Here is a 15,951-nt window from a genome sequence, read left to right on the forward strand (position 1 = left end):
CACACACACACACACACAATGCATAAATACACATAAAAATTAATAAGACAAATCCACTTACTTCTCCAGTTCATTTCCCCTCCTAATTTGAGGGATCTCAGCAAATTCAGTTTAGGCATCCTCCCTCATGGTCAGGCAGCCATAGTTGAAAGAGAACAGACCCCAACTCCCAGCAGCTCCCATTCAGCAGACTCTCCAGCCAAGAGTGCTCTTTGTAAATTCGGAAAACTTTGTAAAGACTATGCTTCACTTCGGCCCCATGCTGCCAGTGTGTGGATGAGATTTGTGAGCAGCCATTAGAGGACCTAAATGTAGTGTGCTTACTAAAAATATTCTAACCTTTTACCCCAATCCCAGTAGAGGAAAAACTACAAGGACCCCAAAGCCCCTTCACACACGCGCATAGGTTTTGACTGACTTGCTTGACCTGTCAGTTTATTTAAAGCTGTGGACTAAAAGCCACCCTCTAATGTGATTGGCATGAATTCCTCTTTGCCTGAGGCTGATTCTATCCAATGCTGGTGAAAATAGCTTTCTCTTGTCCACCGGGGCCTTCAATTAGCTAACGGGCAAATTTAGCCTGATTGCCCATGTTAATTTGGCTCCCTGTTTCGGTGGGGCAGAGTGGTTTGTCACACAGCTACTTGCCTCCTGATCACCCTGGGCTCAAGGACAAGTTACAACCAGAAGGTTGTGGTTCCTGACCTCCCCTCTCCTGCTTCCTCCATGGCTGGGCTTCCTGCCGAGGCTGAGGGGAAGGAGGAGGATGTGCTTCCCTATTTGATGCTCTTTTGTGAACCTAGCGCTGATTGATTTTTGCATGAATCACGGGTTGAAAGGTTTACTATTTTTACCGGCTATAAAAATGCCTTAAACCTTAAATTAAAAGGCCTTCTCAGGAAGAGGAGAGCAGCTGTTAATGTTACCCACCTTGGTCTTCCGAACTGTGCATCTCTGTATCAGCATCTGCACGGCACTGCAGGGTCAGCCATTATATAACGAGCTATTTGGGGGGCTAACACCAAGGTCCTCCGAGATCTCTGTTCAGACAATGGTCATATTGGCAGGATGCTTGAAGCTGCCCTGCTTTATCAGAAGCACAAAACCAGAGTCAGGGGAAGAGCTGAATAGCAGCTCCCTTCCTCACCATCTGTTTTGCTCTCAGAGTACACTTGAAAAATCACCTTTGGTACTCCCACAATTGCCCTCCCCTCCCTGAGCCCTGCCTGGACTCTGCCAGCCACAAGCTTACCTGCTCAGGATTAATACACAGTGGCTGCTCTGCTCTCATCAAGTATTTGGGGATGCTAACTCTGATTGCTGCCCAAGGAACAGAGAATTTCTTGGGAAAAAATGTTGGCTGCCCTTGTTAAAGAATTCCTGATTGAAATAGCCAGATGCCTTCAACATGGCCTCTGTGACTACCTGAGAGAGAGAGAGAGAGAGAGAGAGAGAGAGAGAGAGAGAGAGAGAGAGAGAGAGAGAGAGAGAGAGCCCAGGAAACAGGTTATGACCCCAGGAGAGGTGGCATCTGAGGAGCCTGCCCAAAGAGGCTGGGAGCAGCCAGTTCCCTGGCAATAGCTGATTGCTCTTGTTACCTGACTGTCCTTGACAAGGGCAATGATGCCGTCCACATTTTAGGGGACTGGTAGACAGTGGCAGATAATGACTCCAGTCCTCGGATGGCATCTGTAAGTCACACTAGCAGGCATGCTGAGGGCAGGGGCAGCCCTGCTAGCCTCCTGGCAGGGCAGTCCTCCCGCCTCTCTCCTTGCTCCCTCTTTTCTCAAGCCAGGATTCCTCAACCCCAGCTGTACATTGGCATGGAATGTACTGGAAAAATAGAACCCACTTCTAGAATACATTCTAGAATTAAAGTCTCCAGGGCTGAGCCTGACGGAACTCATCCTAAACTCTGTTTTCCTGTGAAGGTTGGAAACTATTGGCTTTAGAGGCTGGCTCTTTCTTTGGGCCGTGTGATGAGCCTCTAAGACATAAATAAAACCGATATTTTCCCCAGCTAATGCTACATGACTGGGCTGCACAGGCTCTGGAGGGTAGTAAGCAGAGGAGACGAGGACTGTCCACTGTGATGCAAGGAGGACTTCAGTGGGAGATGAAGGCTTGGATCTCAGTTCTGTGGGAGGAGGGAGGCATAGCAGACATGGTGTCTTCCAAAGCAGAACCTAAAAGAAGAAAGGAAGGTCTCTGTGGCAGGAGGAAAGAGAGCAGGCAGAGAGGCACGAGAGGGAAAGCCAAGGTGCTGAGAGGCGCTCAGTGTGGTGAGGTCACGGAGTTCAAGTGCTGGACTCAGTGAAGACAGTGTGTTATATGGGACGATGGAAAGTGTCTTAGTTTCCTTCTGATGTGCGGTCAAGTTCTGTAACAAACAAGCAAAAATATTGGGGCAGAAGGGTTTCTTTTGGATCCCAGCTCCAGGATGCAGTCTGCCAGACCCCGAAAGTCACAGGTGCTTGAGGAAGCTGCACCGATCACATCCTTAATCAGAATCAGAGTGATGATTCTGCATACCAGTGCTAAGTTCTTTCTCACCACTTTTACACAGTCCAAATTATTCTGCCCAGCTATATTAATTAAGGTGGGTCAGCCCACCTTAATTAAAGTAATCAAGATAATACCCCAAAGACAGGCCCAGAAGGCCATCTCCTGGGTGATTCTAGACTTCCGTCCACTTGACCATTAACACTATCACAGCCAGTAACACATTAGACTGTCAGTTCTATAGTCTACTGGCCAAACCAGGACAGATGTGGGGAAGGTGGTTCTGGGAGAGGGTCAGTGCAAATGATATGACATTAGCAGAAGGAATAGTCAGGAGGCAGAGTCAACATCTCTCCACCCTGCATTTAACAACTGTCCAGCTTTAATGAGCATGCAGCCTCCCAAGCCTAATGGTCCCATGTTTTATGATCCTTAGTTCAGAGTTCACCATTGAGGCTGCTTGACAGTCATGAGTGTGGGTGTCTGGTACCTAGAGAACAGTCCTTGGCTTGTGGATGAATGAGATCCCAGAACTCTAACTGAAAAATAGTAAAGCCATTGGGAAGATTTAGTCTCCAGAAAACTGTTCATTTTCTCAGCTCAGGCTTCTTAGCTCCTTGACAGAATGTGCCACCTACATAGACGCCAATTATTTATTAGACTATGAAATGATGCTGTACAGAGAAAGAGGTACAAGGGCCTCACTGCCCCCATCAAACACAGACTGGTTTTTGCCTACAAATTAGGCCTTGTTGCTTCAGACAGATGTGATAAAGGAAGGAATCTCAGAGCACCAGGAGAATCACACTGAAGAAATGGAGACAAAGTATGGTTAATGATGCCAAAGGAAATCATATTCTTCGTGAGATGGAGAAGAACATTTTTGCATTTATCAGTGAAGAAAATGTTTCTGATCCATCTGCTGTAATTGCAGACACATGATGAAATTGTGAGAGGCCAGAGGTTGACACTAGGCCTCTGTGACTTCAGAACAGCCATCTTTATTTACAGTCAGCCTGTAAGCCCACACAGCCAGGCCTCATACCAGAGGAATGTAGTGGTCACACCAAGGCAGGATGTATAGCTGAAGAGTGTAAAAAACAAAACAAAACAAAACAACCCTAAAGCCCTGAAACTACTCAGGGTGAGAGCGGGCACACTCTTTAAAGAAAATATCCCCATGGAATCTGTCAAAACCAATTCTGTGCACTGCAGCCTGAATATAATCATGATCTCCCTCTAAGTGCTGTGAATACATAGAGCCATCATGTGAGGTGTGCATGCCTGCAGGCTGAAAAGGAGATTATATTTCTAGGCAAGCTATCTTTCAAATTTTAGCTAAGATGGAGCCTTATAAGATACTGCCCTCAATGTTCAGCATCTCCTAAATCTGACCACAGATGATGTACTGCCTAGTTTCATGTCAGCTTAACACAAACTAGAGACACTGGGGAGGAGGGAACCACAGTAGAGAAAATTCCTCTATTAAACTGAGCTATAGGCACACCTGTAGGGCATTTTCTTAATTAGTGCTTGATGGGGGAGGACCCAGTCTACACTGGGTGAGGCTGGTGTTCCTGAGTTCTATAAGAAAGCAGGCTGAGCAAGTCAGGGAGAGCAAAGTTAGTAAGCAGCTCCCCTCCATGGCCTCTGCATCAGCTCCTGCCTCCAGGTTCCTGCCCTGTTTGAGTGCCTGTCCTGACTTCCTTCAGTGACGAGCAGTGATGTGGAAGCATAAGTCACATAATCCCTTTCCTCTGCAAGTTGCTTTGCTCATGATGTTTCATCACAGCAATGACAACCCTAACTAGGACAGGTGATATCTCTGCTGAAGATAAGGAAACAGATTCAGAGAGGCTGAGCCTTTTGTCCAGCCCAGCTGGTGAGTGGTGGTGGAGCCAGACTCTGCAATAAACACTGCTGTGTAGCTGAAGTTTTCTCCGCAGCCCACTTATAAAATAGACACACAGACTCTTATATTATTTAAACTGTTTGGCCTAATGGCTCAGTCTTCTAGCTATCTAGTTCTTACATCTTAAATTAACCCATTTCTATTAATCTATAAGTTGCCACATGGCTTGTGGCTTACCAGTATCTTACATGTTGGTACTCATGACGGTGGGCTGGCAGTGTCTCCTGACTCAGCCTTCCTGTTCCCAGAATTCTCTTCTCTGTTTGTCCCGCCTATACTTCCTGCCTGGCTACTGGCCAATCAGCATTTTATTTATACAGAGCGATATCCACAGCACTGCTGACTCTGAAGCCACGTGCTTTTCCTCTGTTAACACTGCTTAGCAAATTGCCAAGGAGACTACCACACCCTCTTCTCCACTCTCGACAGTGCTGTGCTCCCTTCTGCCTTCAAAGCTTCGCTCATGCTGTTTCTCAAGAATGGCCTCCCTTTACCACAGCGTGTCTGCATGTGGCCACTTCTCAGTCTGTAGCTGAAGTCCCAGTGCTGTGTCCATGTGCTGACATCATTTGAGAGTGGCTTGGTGGTATTTGCCGAATGAATGTGTGGGCCCTTGCTGTGCTCTGACATCACTTTCTCTCTTCTGGGAGGTCAGTGCAGGCCGAGAGCTCATTTAGCACAAGGCTCTCAGTGTCCCTCGGCACCTTGCCCTGAGAAGGTGCTTGAAACCATTTGATGGGTGAGAGAGTGACTGATGATGTATGAAGATTGCAGGCATAAAGACAAGGCCTGAGGATACTAGACTAGGAACACAGGGAGGCTCAGTAGGTCTTGGAGTAGGACCCAGGAACACATTTAAATGAACAGTAGTTAGAGTGACTTACCCAAGGCCTGTCTGGTTCAGTGCTTTAAACAGTCCTCCAAGGGGCCAAAACTTTTCTCCATGTCAAGTACAGACGTCTTATGGGAATCCCACATTTTTATTCGATAAGACCTTACAGAAAACAGCATGTGCTAAGAGGACTTCTCATACCCTAGTATCCTCATGCTACAGACATCACTTGAATGTTGGACCAATGCCAACAGCAAATGTAGATTCGAAGAGTGTGTTCTCTTTAGTATCTAAGTAAAATATTTCACCATTCATTTGCTGATACCTCTGCCTTATTATCTGAAGGTTTTTCAAATAAAAGGCAACTGGTGCCATGTTCTTCAAAGAAGAAACAATCAACAATGGTAACTGAAAATATCTTATTTTAAGTTTTATACATGACTTGCTGAGATTTCACACCATTAACTATTAAAAACTACAGAAGCTAGAAGCTAATTTGCAAAGACCCAGAGAGATGTTTAACTTGGTATTTTATCATCGTACAAAAAACAAACAAATCAAAAGACAACCTGTGGGCTCTTTCTTCTTTTGCTTGGCATAAAGAGTAAGAGTTGAACTTATTAGGGCCAGCACAAAATGACAGTGAGCCAGGAGTGGGCAAGTGCATCCCATATTGGACTCCACCAACTGCTGTTCTGTGCCTCATGCCCACAGCTTTTACTCCTCCTCCTGGCTGCAGATGCCAGTCAACCCACCTACCTTTAGGAAAAGTTTTATGCTGCTTTTTTTTTCAAATTGAAAGGAGAATTTAAAGGGCTTTTCTACTAGATATTCTTCCACCCAGGGGGGATAGTAATCTTGTACCGGGGAGTTAATGACGCTCTAAGCATCAGATGTGACTAGGAACGTGTCCGTGCATTTGGTAAGAGACCATCATTATTTCCAAGCAAGAATTCAACCATGGTATATAAAGGTGAATTTAAGAGTAATTTTCTTTTGTTATTTTAATTTTATTTCGTGTTATGGGTGGTTTTGCCTGTAAGTATGTTGTGTGCCACTTGTATAGCTGGTGCCCACAGAGTCCAGAGAGCACTTGGTTCCCTAGAACTGGGGTTACAGATGGTTCTGGGCCACCATGTGGGTACTGGGAAACAATCCCAAGTCCTGTGGAAGAGCAGCCATTGTTCTGAATCACAGCCATTTCTCCAGCCTACCTGTCTTCTTATTAAAGTAGTCCCATCAACTCTATTCATCTTCCCTTCACTGGGTATTTGTTGAGAGTTTGGATGTGAATGGCAAGAATCCCATTCATATCAACTTAAGAAAATAGAATTTGATTCATGTACCTCAAACACCAAAATGTAAAGTTAGAGTGCCTTTCTGGTTGAATGCAGATCATCACTATTGATACTCTCTGCACTCACATTTCTATCTTTTGCCTGAGTCTGTTGCATTATCTCTCTGTCTCCCATCATCCTCTAAATGAAGGCTTTGGCTATATCTCAGGTTAAATTGGAATAATCTAGACAAGGGTGTTCATTGGGCAGTTTGGATCACATGATCATGAATAAGCCCTGGCATGAGTCTAGGCAGGTAAAATATGGAAATTGCCGTCTTTTGGGATACCTCCTTAAATACATGCAGTGGGCAAATCACTTCGCTCTCTGAACTTCCAGTTTTTCGTTTATAAAATAAGGGGAGTAGGGCTAGCTCCACACTCTCAGTTTTATTCTGATCCAATTTAAAATATCACTTCTTTATTTTAATCATTGTACCTCTTTCTCTCTTGCACATCCAACCACCCACCAGAAGAGCAAATAACATTGGGAAACCATTATCTCACTGGCTTCACTTCAAGGCTCCCTAAATGGAGAAAGAGTAACCCCTGACGATAAAGCAGAGTAATTCAGTGTTGACCAAATTTAGCCATTCATGATGCACATGGCATGAAATGTTTGGGATTTCAATACTTGTAAAACATCCCAAATTAACAATTTTTTCAGAGTAGACAAGCAGATGCAGTTAAAGGTCAGCTGGAACGTGTCCTCTCTTGGAGCATGGAATGATGCTTAGATAGTCAGTTCTTATTTAGTTGTAGCCCAGGTTCAGAGCTGCTGATGTGTGGTGGTGTTCCAGGTCATTTGTCCAAGTGTGCACCAGCTGATCACCCATTCTTCCTGTGGAGATGATAGCAAATGGACCTTGAATAAAATGTCTCCTACCTGCCAGCAGAGCCTAACCATCTATCTTTTCCATAATTATTCTATGATGATCTTGGGCCTTGTCCATGTCTCTCATTAGCCCATTAGCTCAGAGAAGGCAGAGTCTGTATCTGATTCATATTTGTTCAACATCACATCTGTAGTATAGCCACCATACTTGTTCCCTTGGAATGCTTCTAGATAAGTGTGTTAGACAAGTCATCAGTCTCCCCTCAGTTCCTTTGTGTGTACAACATTCATATCCTATACTTCTTTTTTGGAGGGAGGATTACAGGAGATGATGCATAACAAGGTCCTTAGTACCAAAGTCATCATAAAGCAGATGCACATATACAGTTTTGGCTTATGTTTTAAATTCCTAAGCAGCACTAAGGAAGGATGGCCAAAGAAGTGGTAGTATTTACAAACTTGAGGCCAAATCTCAGCTCTTCTACATACCAACCGACTGTGATTGGTATGTGATTAATGTTAAGCTAATTTCTTAAGTTTCTTCATAGAGTTGAAATGCTGGTAATACCTGCTTGTAGATTTAAGTGGGTAAAGGAAGAGAAGATGTGGCACACACCCATGTAAAGGGCCTATCAGGGCATCAGGCACTTGGTACATGCTCACTAGAGTGTAACATTTGTTATTCTCATTTGTAATGGAGGATGAAGAGCAGCAGTAAGATTACAAGCCCTTTGGATGTCTCTGTTGGTCCTCTGACCCTTTTTTGCTTTATGTATTTTGATGAAGATGAATCTATATTAATAGAGGCAATGGTTAATGGCCTCTTGTGAACAAGGCTTATCCAGAGGCATACATTACCATGTTCTTTTTTTTTCTTGAAGTTTCCAATGGGATATGTCTGTTTTAATATAATGAACCCTCTGTCTAGTTGCTGACTCAAAGAGAAAGAGCACAGGCCCACTTCCAAATGTATAATTTGCATGAACACTCAGGCCCTAACAACGTGGGGGAAAGGTCTGCGAGGTGTAGGTATCTATACACATCCATTTGAATTGCTGCCAGCCAAACCTCACAGTTAATTGTATCACAGCAATTTTCTCCTGGAAGAAATAATTAATATGCAGACTTCTAGCTGTGGTTTGGCCTTTGTTCCTTTCTGACTCTTGTGTTTGTACTGTTTATAGTGTTATATCAGTAGCTGTCACATAATATATAGAGCAAATAGGCACTCTCCCCTGCCCTTCACTCCAGCATAGCCCATTTTCTTTCTTGTGGTTCCCACAGCGTGAGAAAATCGAAGTTTACATAATGGAAGTTTATCTTTTAGGAAAGCATACTCAAGGTTGGAGCCCAGAGGTCACACTGTGCACCCAGGGGAGTAAGGAGCTGACATGGGCGTCTTTTCTGACCAGGAAAGCTTAGCCCTGGGGATATAATGGCCTTCCTTTCATTGCAGGTAATGCAGGTGGTGAAGGAGCAGGTTATGAGAGCGCTTACAACCAAGCCTAGCTCCCTGGACCAGTTCAAAAGCAAACTGCAGAACCTGAGCTACACTGAAATCCTGAAAATCCGACAGTCTGAGAGGATGAACCAGGAAGATTTCCAGTCTCGCCCGATTTTGTAAGTTACCCACATCTCTGCTACTGACCCCTAGTGATCCAGTGATGTAACAGCAGGGCTAGCTGTGAGCTCATTGGCATCAGCAGAAGACCTTCCAAAAGATAGTCTTTAAGGGAAGCCTTTTGGTAACTCATTCCTTGAAATGGGACTTTGTGGGGGTGGACAGCTGTTCTAGGTGATCTCTCAGGGATCTGTAGCTAAAATGCACTTGACTTCTTCCACATTTAGAACCTAAACAAAGTTGTGTGCAGGGGTTGTCTTGTTTTCTTCTGTGAAGCTGTATTTCACACAGATACCTTTTGAGTTCAGAGAGAGGCACCCCAATTGTTAAAGCATGGCGAATCCTGAGGCAGTATAAGTTCCAGTGAGAGCTGTAAGGAAAGGGAAGGACAACCTTCTGTGTCCCAAGGGGTTGGCCAATGATTGGCACCAGAGCATGCCCTGTCACCTTTATGATTGTAAACCAACAGGCTCCCAGCGGGGGGAGACAGCAGCCCCCCCCCCTTTACAGGACTTTGCATTAAATGTCACTTACAACCATTTCAAAACCTCATGTATCTCCATCCCAAATATGTTCTGAATCTGGAAAAGAACTTTGTTCACGTCATCTCTTCTGAGACCTGGCCTGCTTTTCCTTTGCTAAGAACAGATTAGATTCATCACCTTCATATTTTATAGAAAAGGACATAGGAGTAAAGGCGGGAAGCAGGGAAGGGATCTGCCAGTTAGTCCTGTTCTGTAATCAAGACTAGAAGGGACTTCTTCTGGGCTTTTGTGGGTATTATCTCCTGCTGCTTGTTCTGTCTGTTTCTCTTTCTCTCTTCGTCTGTCTGTGTGTGTTCTTTGTGTCCATGCACATGATACTTTTAATGGATGACAATTCATAAACTTTATTCAAGTTCATTTCCTCACATCCCTTGAGGTAGGCACAAGTGTTATTTCCAAAGAGACAGAAGTAGCCTAGGGAAGAACCTGGCCTTAAACCTGCTTAGCCCTCAGCTACTGCTCCATCCACCCCATGAGACTGGTTCTGCATGTGTAAGGCTGAAAGTAAGGTAAGAAAGTATACAGGTTAGAAAAGACAGGAGCCAGGTGGTGACATGGACGATTTGCTTTCAGATCTTAAGCACCACCAGAAACTACATTAGAACTATAGACTTCAGTGGCACATGAAGTTCATCAGCAGGGGGCAGAGAATGCTTCTAGAGGACTTGACTCATGTTGTTATAAACCCTTAAGCCATTCCATACATGTAATTCTGGTTCTTTAAGAGACATAGCTGGGATTTTTGTTTTCTTGATCCTCAGCCAGGAGATAGTCACAGTCGGAAATACCAAGCACAGAGTTGTTGGAGTAAGTAGCTGGCTCTTGGGAGATGCAGTTTCTCACCTATGAGCAGGAAGTGTGGTGCTACACTTTTTCAGGACCTACCTTCACAAAATTCTGGATTTTAAATCATTGGTTCCAGCAAATGTGCAAACAGAAGGATGCTTTATTATGCTTTTGACAATTCTTAAAACCTAAATGGAGGACTGAAGAGTTGATTAAGTGAAGGCCAAGTGGTTCTAAATTACTCCCACTTCAGCAAAGCCAATTGACTCTGCATCAGTGCTTGACCGTGACTGTTGCAGGGGAGGATGTCAGCCAGCCCAGCGTGGACACTACCCTGCTACGCCTTCCTTTCTTTACTTGCAAAGCTCTGACACTGCATGCTGGAGTTTCTTTTTCCTTTGTTACAAGAAGCTCTTACCTTGATGTGTCTTGAGTGAGGAGACACAGTGCCAATGGAAAGAATATCCCCTGTGCGGGTATGACTTTAATGCCACTCTTGTCCAGGAGACTGGAAAGCACCAGGCCTCACTGGAATCTTTGGCATATATAAGTGCAGCTAAGTGATAACAAGATGTGAGGAACATTATGTTTCAATAAGAAGGTGAGGGGCCAGCCTGTAGCCACAGCCTCTGAAACCAGCAGGCAGGAAGCAGGTTCTACTTTGTCCACTGGGGATCTGTTTTTTCTGTTATTGTGATCTGCTGGACAGGAGCTTATTGTGGGATTAAATGAAATGTAAATGCTGTCAACATGACTGCCAATAAACAAAGTCACCCAGGAGTATGATCATGCATGTTTATTTTCTTAATTTTATTATTTTAACAAGTCCATGTTAAGCAGTCCCTCCATGGTGGGCTCTCAACCCAAGGTACTAAGAAGCACTAGATGCCTCTCAGGTATGGGGCTAATTCCAGACTGCTAGGTATTCAGTTACAGGAAGCACATCTAAATTTTAAAAAGACCACAAGAGCTGCATCTATTCTAACTCAGTTGTTAGGATACCAGAGTGTGAGAGCTAAAGACCACTGTTAAGGCTGTCTAGTTCAAGTCTTTCACTCTGCAAACATAGACAGCAGCCTGGCTGGAGTCTGAGCACCTCGCCTTCCACTGATGGTAGAGATGCTCTCTAGCATCCCCAACTCCATAGCCCTCTCTCCCTCCCATGGCTGCCTACATTATCACACACAACACAGTGGCGAACCTCTGCTCCATGCAAATCCATCAGCCATATCTTGATAAAAATGGTCATGTATCCCAAGAAGGAAAAAGTTAACTCTGAGTGAACAAATGTTTGGGAAATAGCTGTGGCTGAAGAAGCAGCCCTGCCTTACTCCCTGGTTCCTGATGAATGATTTCAAAGAGGAGATACTTTTTATTTGTCACTTAACAGAGAAGATAAATCCATCCTCATTATTGGTACAGGCTAATAGATATAAACAGCTTAAACAGTCCAGAAGTGGGTCATTCAGTACTGGGTTGGAAGAAGAGAAGAGACAACAACAAAGTAGTAAAACAGATGGGGAAAATGTGCTCAGAGACCAGCTCCAATTTCAGGGCAGCCATTTGTAAATGTGCCTTCTGGAGAAGCCTCTCTGGGAAATGGAAACAGTGAAAGCCCTCACATCATTAGGCTGCCGCAAGGATTCAACACAATATTATATGAAAACCGACCAGTGCATGCTCAGCTTATGATATGCACTGAATAAATGATCATCTTATTACAAAACACAGAACTTAGCAATTTGTGCCATTAGTAGTATATGAAATGGAGAACTGGACAATTTGTGTATTTCTCACATTGTCTAAGAATATACAAGAGAAATAAATGAAAAAGAAAATTTTTTAAAGAGCCAGAAATAAAGCTGATACATATATATTACCAACTGCAGCTTTCCTAAAGACCAGCCTACCAGCCTAGTGTTTCACTCAAAACCTACTCCAGTAGGTCAGTATATATAGGTATACCATGTTCAGTGTTCAAACACCTGAAAAATATTTACCAATGTCTGATACAAGCTGGTTGTTGTTCTTTTGTTTATGATTCAGCAATGAATAGAACAAATATAACCCTAACCCTTGTGATATTAAATTTTAGAGGGGGGAAATAGATAATATGCATGCATGCGTGCATAGTATGTGTAAGGTGACAGCAGGTTAAGTGGTGATAGAATGGCTATATAGATAGACTGTCTACATAAAGCAAGATTAGAGGAATGAAGTCTATTTTTAAACATGGTAAAAGCAGATCTCTTTAATTATAATGATGACATTTGAAGGAAGCTATATATTAGGGATCCAGGGGGCATGCCATGTAGATATTTGGATAAAGAACTACTCGTCAGAGCATCCTGAGGTCAGAGTAGATTTGAGCTTTGAGTGAACCATGGGGTAATGTGGCAGCATCAGAATAAGTGAAGACAGTAGCAATAGGTGACTCCAGGAGGCTGTCTAGAACTGGAGTGTTGTGGGAACTCATTCCGTTCAGCCAGTGGCTTTGGGTTAGAAACCCTAGGATATGGTCTTGCCTGCGTACGTGATTGCTTCAGAGCAGAGGAATAGGGGTTGTGCGCTCTTTGGGGTGGCCTGAGGAGAAGCGAGCCTGGCAGTTGGTCCCCATCGACGTTGGGTGGAATGACAGGACAGCAGCAGCTGGACCAGCAGCATCTGCAGCAGCAGCATCCTTGTTTTGTATTCGTGAGTCTGTTTTTCCACCGCACCCCTTAATAAATGATTAAATAGACTTTTGTGGGTTCTCACTGAACTACATGGAGTTGTGTTGGAAGCTATGTGGGGTTATGAGTGGGTGACTAACATGGAGTTCTGGATTGGAAACACTATAATGAGGCATATTTGGAAGATCACTTGGGAGGCTGTTTTAATAATTTAAGCAAGAGATAATAAGATTAGTTTTTGTTCTGTGTTAATTATATTTTGGAGAGAAGGGGAGTCGGTGTCTCCTGCTGGATTAAATGTAGTTGTACAAAGAGAAGAAGCAAGAATGGGCTCCAAATTTGGGACCTAAGCAAGTAACAGGCAGCACTTTGGGTGGAGTGATTTGGGCAGGAGCCCAGGAGTTCAGCTCTGGACGTGTCAGGCCATGGGATGTTCAGGGATATAGTCAGGCAGATGTGTTCGGAGGTCAGCAGGTGGGTCGAGGTTGGAAAAACAAATTTGAGAGCTGTCAGTATAAAATTGATCATTAAAGCCACAGGTCTGTTTAGTTAAGGAACAGAAGTAGTTCAGGGACTGGGCCCTGAAGCTCTCCAGAACTGAGACAGCGAAAGATCAGCTTCCATGACACTGCCATTATCACTCACCACAAAGCTTCCAGAGGGCCCTTCTGGTTCAGGAGTTCTTGAACAATAGTTCTTGGACCAAATCTACCCACTACCAATTTCTGTAAATGAAGTTTATTAAATTTCAGCCATACTCATTGATTTTTTTTCTACTGGCTGAATGGCCCACAAAGCCTAAAACATTTCCTATCTGATGCTTTATAGAAAATATTTGCCAAACCAGTGGGGAGTGGTGGCCCAGCTTGGCAGATCACAAGCCAAGAGTTAACTTCAGTCTAGAGGTGCTGAACGTCTTCTGTGTACTGCACTGGCCTTGCTGAGCCTGAATTAGAACCGTTTTCCAGAGAAGGTGCTAAACCAATGGTTCTCAAGCTGTGGGTTGAGACCCTTCTCACAGGGGTTGCCTAAGACCATCAGAAGTATCAGATATTTATATTACAATTCATAACAGTAGCAAAATTACAGTTATGAAGTAGCAATGAAAAAATTATGATTGTGGGTTACCAGCACATGAGGAACTATATTTATTAAAGGGTCGCAGCAAAGGGAAGGTTGAGAACCTTTGTCCCTTCTTCAATCTCTCTCCTTCTTCATTTGCATGTCAGCCAGTGAACCCAAGACCCCAGCCTCAGTGACTATAAGCCAGACATTGCAGAGGGTGGGTTACAGCCAAAGTCTTTACCTGGTGTGCCTAAGATGTCATATCTCAGTCACAGGAACACATTGCAAGAGTTGCTGGGCCTTTCTTGAGCAGTGTGAATTCGTGGCTGCTAAGTCTGTTTGCAGGGAAACAGAAGAAGCCCAAGAATGTTGGAAAAAGGCTTTCTAATTTCCCTTTGTCCAATCATGTTTGGAGTCTTCAGAGTTTCATTAAAGAGGGTGGGGGTGGGCAAACTCTTTTATAAATTCTCTTGGAGAAATGTAGATCTGCTTCTTTTAGTACATCCACTGGATTTGGTGAAGACATGTGTGATGATAAGTATATCCAAATTTCACCTGAAACATCAGTTAGAATTTCGTGAAATTTCATCTTCATGATCTCATCTCTGAATTTTAATATCTTAACCATACCCTGTAAAAACTAGCCTCAAAATCGATGAGTTCCAAACCTCTTCCTCCCCTTTTCTCTCCATCCCCAGAGGATATCGTTCCCTCTTTGCCCGGTTGCCCAGACTTAGAAGTCAGAAGCAATGATTATTGCCATGAGCAGCTGCCCATGCAGTGTTCAACTTCTTCTCCACTCCATTCAGGGTTCATCAAAGCTGTGATTCACTGAGTCTATTTTATAAAAGATGAGCAGTGGTAATAAATAGTTAGTGATCTGAAAGCCTGAGTTGAGACCCTCAGAGGCCTATGCATGGAAGGCCTTGCAAATTATCCAAGCTGTATCATTAGTGCAGCATTTTCATATCACCAGGATCTCAAGGCCATTTCTGTTCTCTAATGTGTATTAATTGTTCTAGTGACGTTTGCTGTAGAGACCCACAGAGGTCTCCTAGTGAGAACTTACTCAGGGTCCAAGAATCTGAGCTTGCTTTACCCAGCAGGGCTGCACAAAGGGATGATTTGACCACGGGTGTGGCTATCAGGTGTTTTGAAGGGTCTACCCTTGCCTCTGCAGTGTGATTTGATCTAACAACGGGGAGATCTTTTGCCTTGCCCCTTGGCATTGTAAAAAGCCCTTTTGAAGAGGCAGAAGGGACCACTGGGTTTCAATCCAGATCCTCCTGGAGCTATCCTGTGTTTCTGTCCTTCTCTGCTATCGTTCTATCTATAAGTTTCTTACCCCCCTCTCCCCCTCATAGGAACCCTTTTAGAAGGTTGGAGCTGGCCTCCCACAGTTTCCTATGGCTTTGACAAAATATCCCGACAGAAGCAACTTAAGGGGAAAGGGCTTATTTTGGCTCAGTTCAAGGACAATGTACAGCATGTCAGAGAAGTGACCTCAGAGAATGATGAATGCTTGTGCAGAGCTCACTTTTTTTAAAAAAAATACACAGTTTAGGATCTCCCCCCAGGGAATGGTACCATCCAGAGTAGGCAGGTCCTCCCACCTCAATTAACCCAATCAAGACAGTCTCCTACAACTATATCTAGAAGCCTATTTACCAAGTGATTGCATCAAGTTGAAAATTAAGTTTAACTGTCATATTAGTGGAGTACAAGAACATCTTGTTAGATACCCAAATCCTCCTTCTGTTACTTTTTTTCTTTTTTCAGAAAAGTTTTCATTTAGTTATTTTGTGTATGTAAATGTTTTTGCCTACATGTACACATATGCACCAT

The 15,951-nt window shown here is 43.8% G+C and overlaps 1 protein-coding gene across 1 annotated transcript in view; it reads left to right on the top strand.

The window, feature by feature from the left end:
• Positions 1-15,951, top strand: part of Elmo1 (engulfment and cell motility 1) — a 434,336-nt gene that overhangs the window by 379,312 nt on the left and 39,073 nt on the right. The window contains 1 exon segment of the mRNA XM_028855855.2: positions 8,874-9,037. Coding sequence (XP_028711688.1) covers positions 8,874-9,037 — 164 coding nt within the window.

This window comes from Peromyscus leucopus, chromosome 5 (assembly GCF_004664715.2).
Source record: "Peromyscus leucopus breed LL Stock chromosome 5, UCI_PerLeu_2.1, whole genome shotgun sequence".
In the NCBI taxonomy this organism is placed as follows: domain Eukaryota; kingdom Metazoa; phylum Chordata; class Mammalia; order Rodentia; family Cricetidae; genus Peromyscus; species Peromyscus leucopus.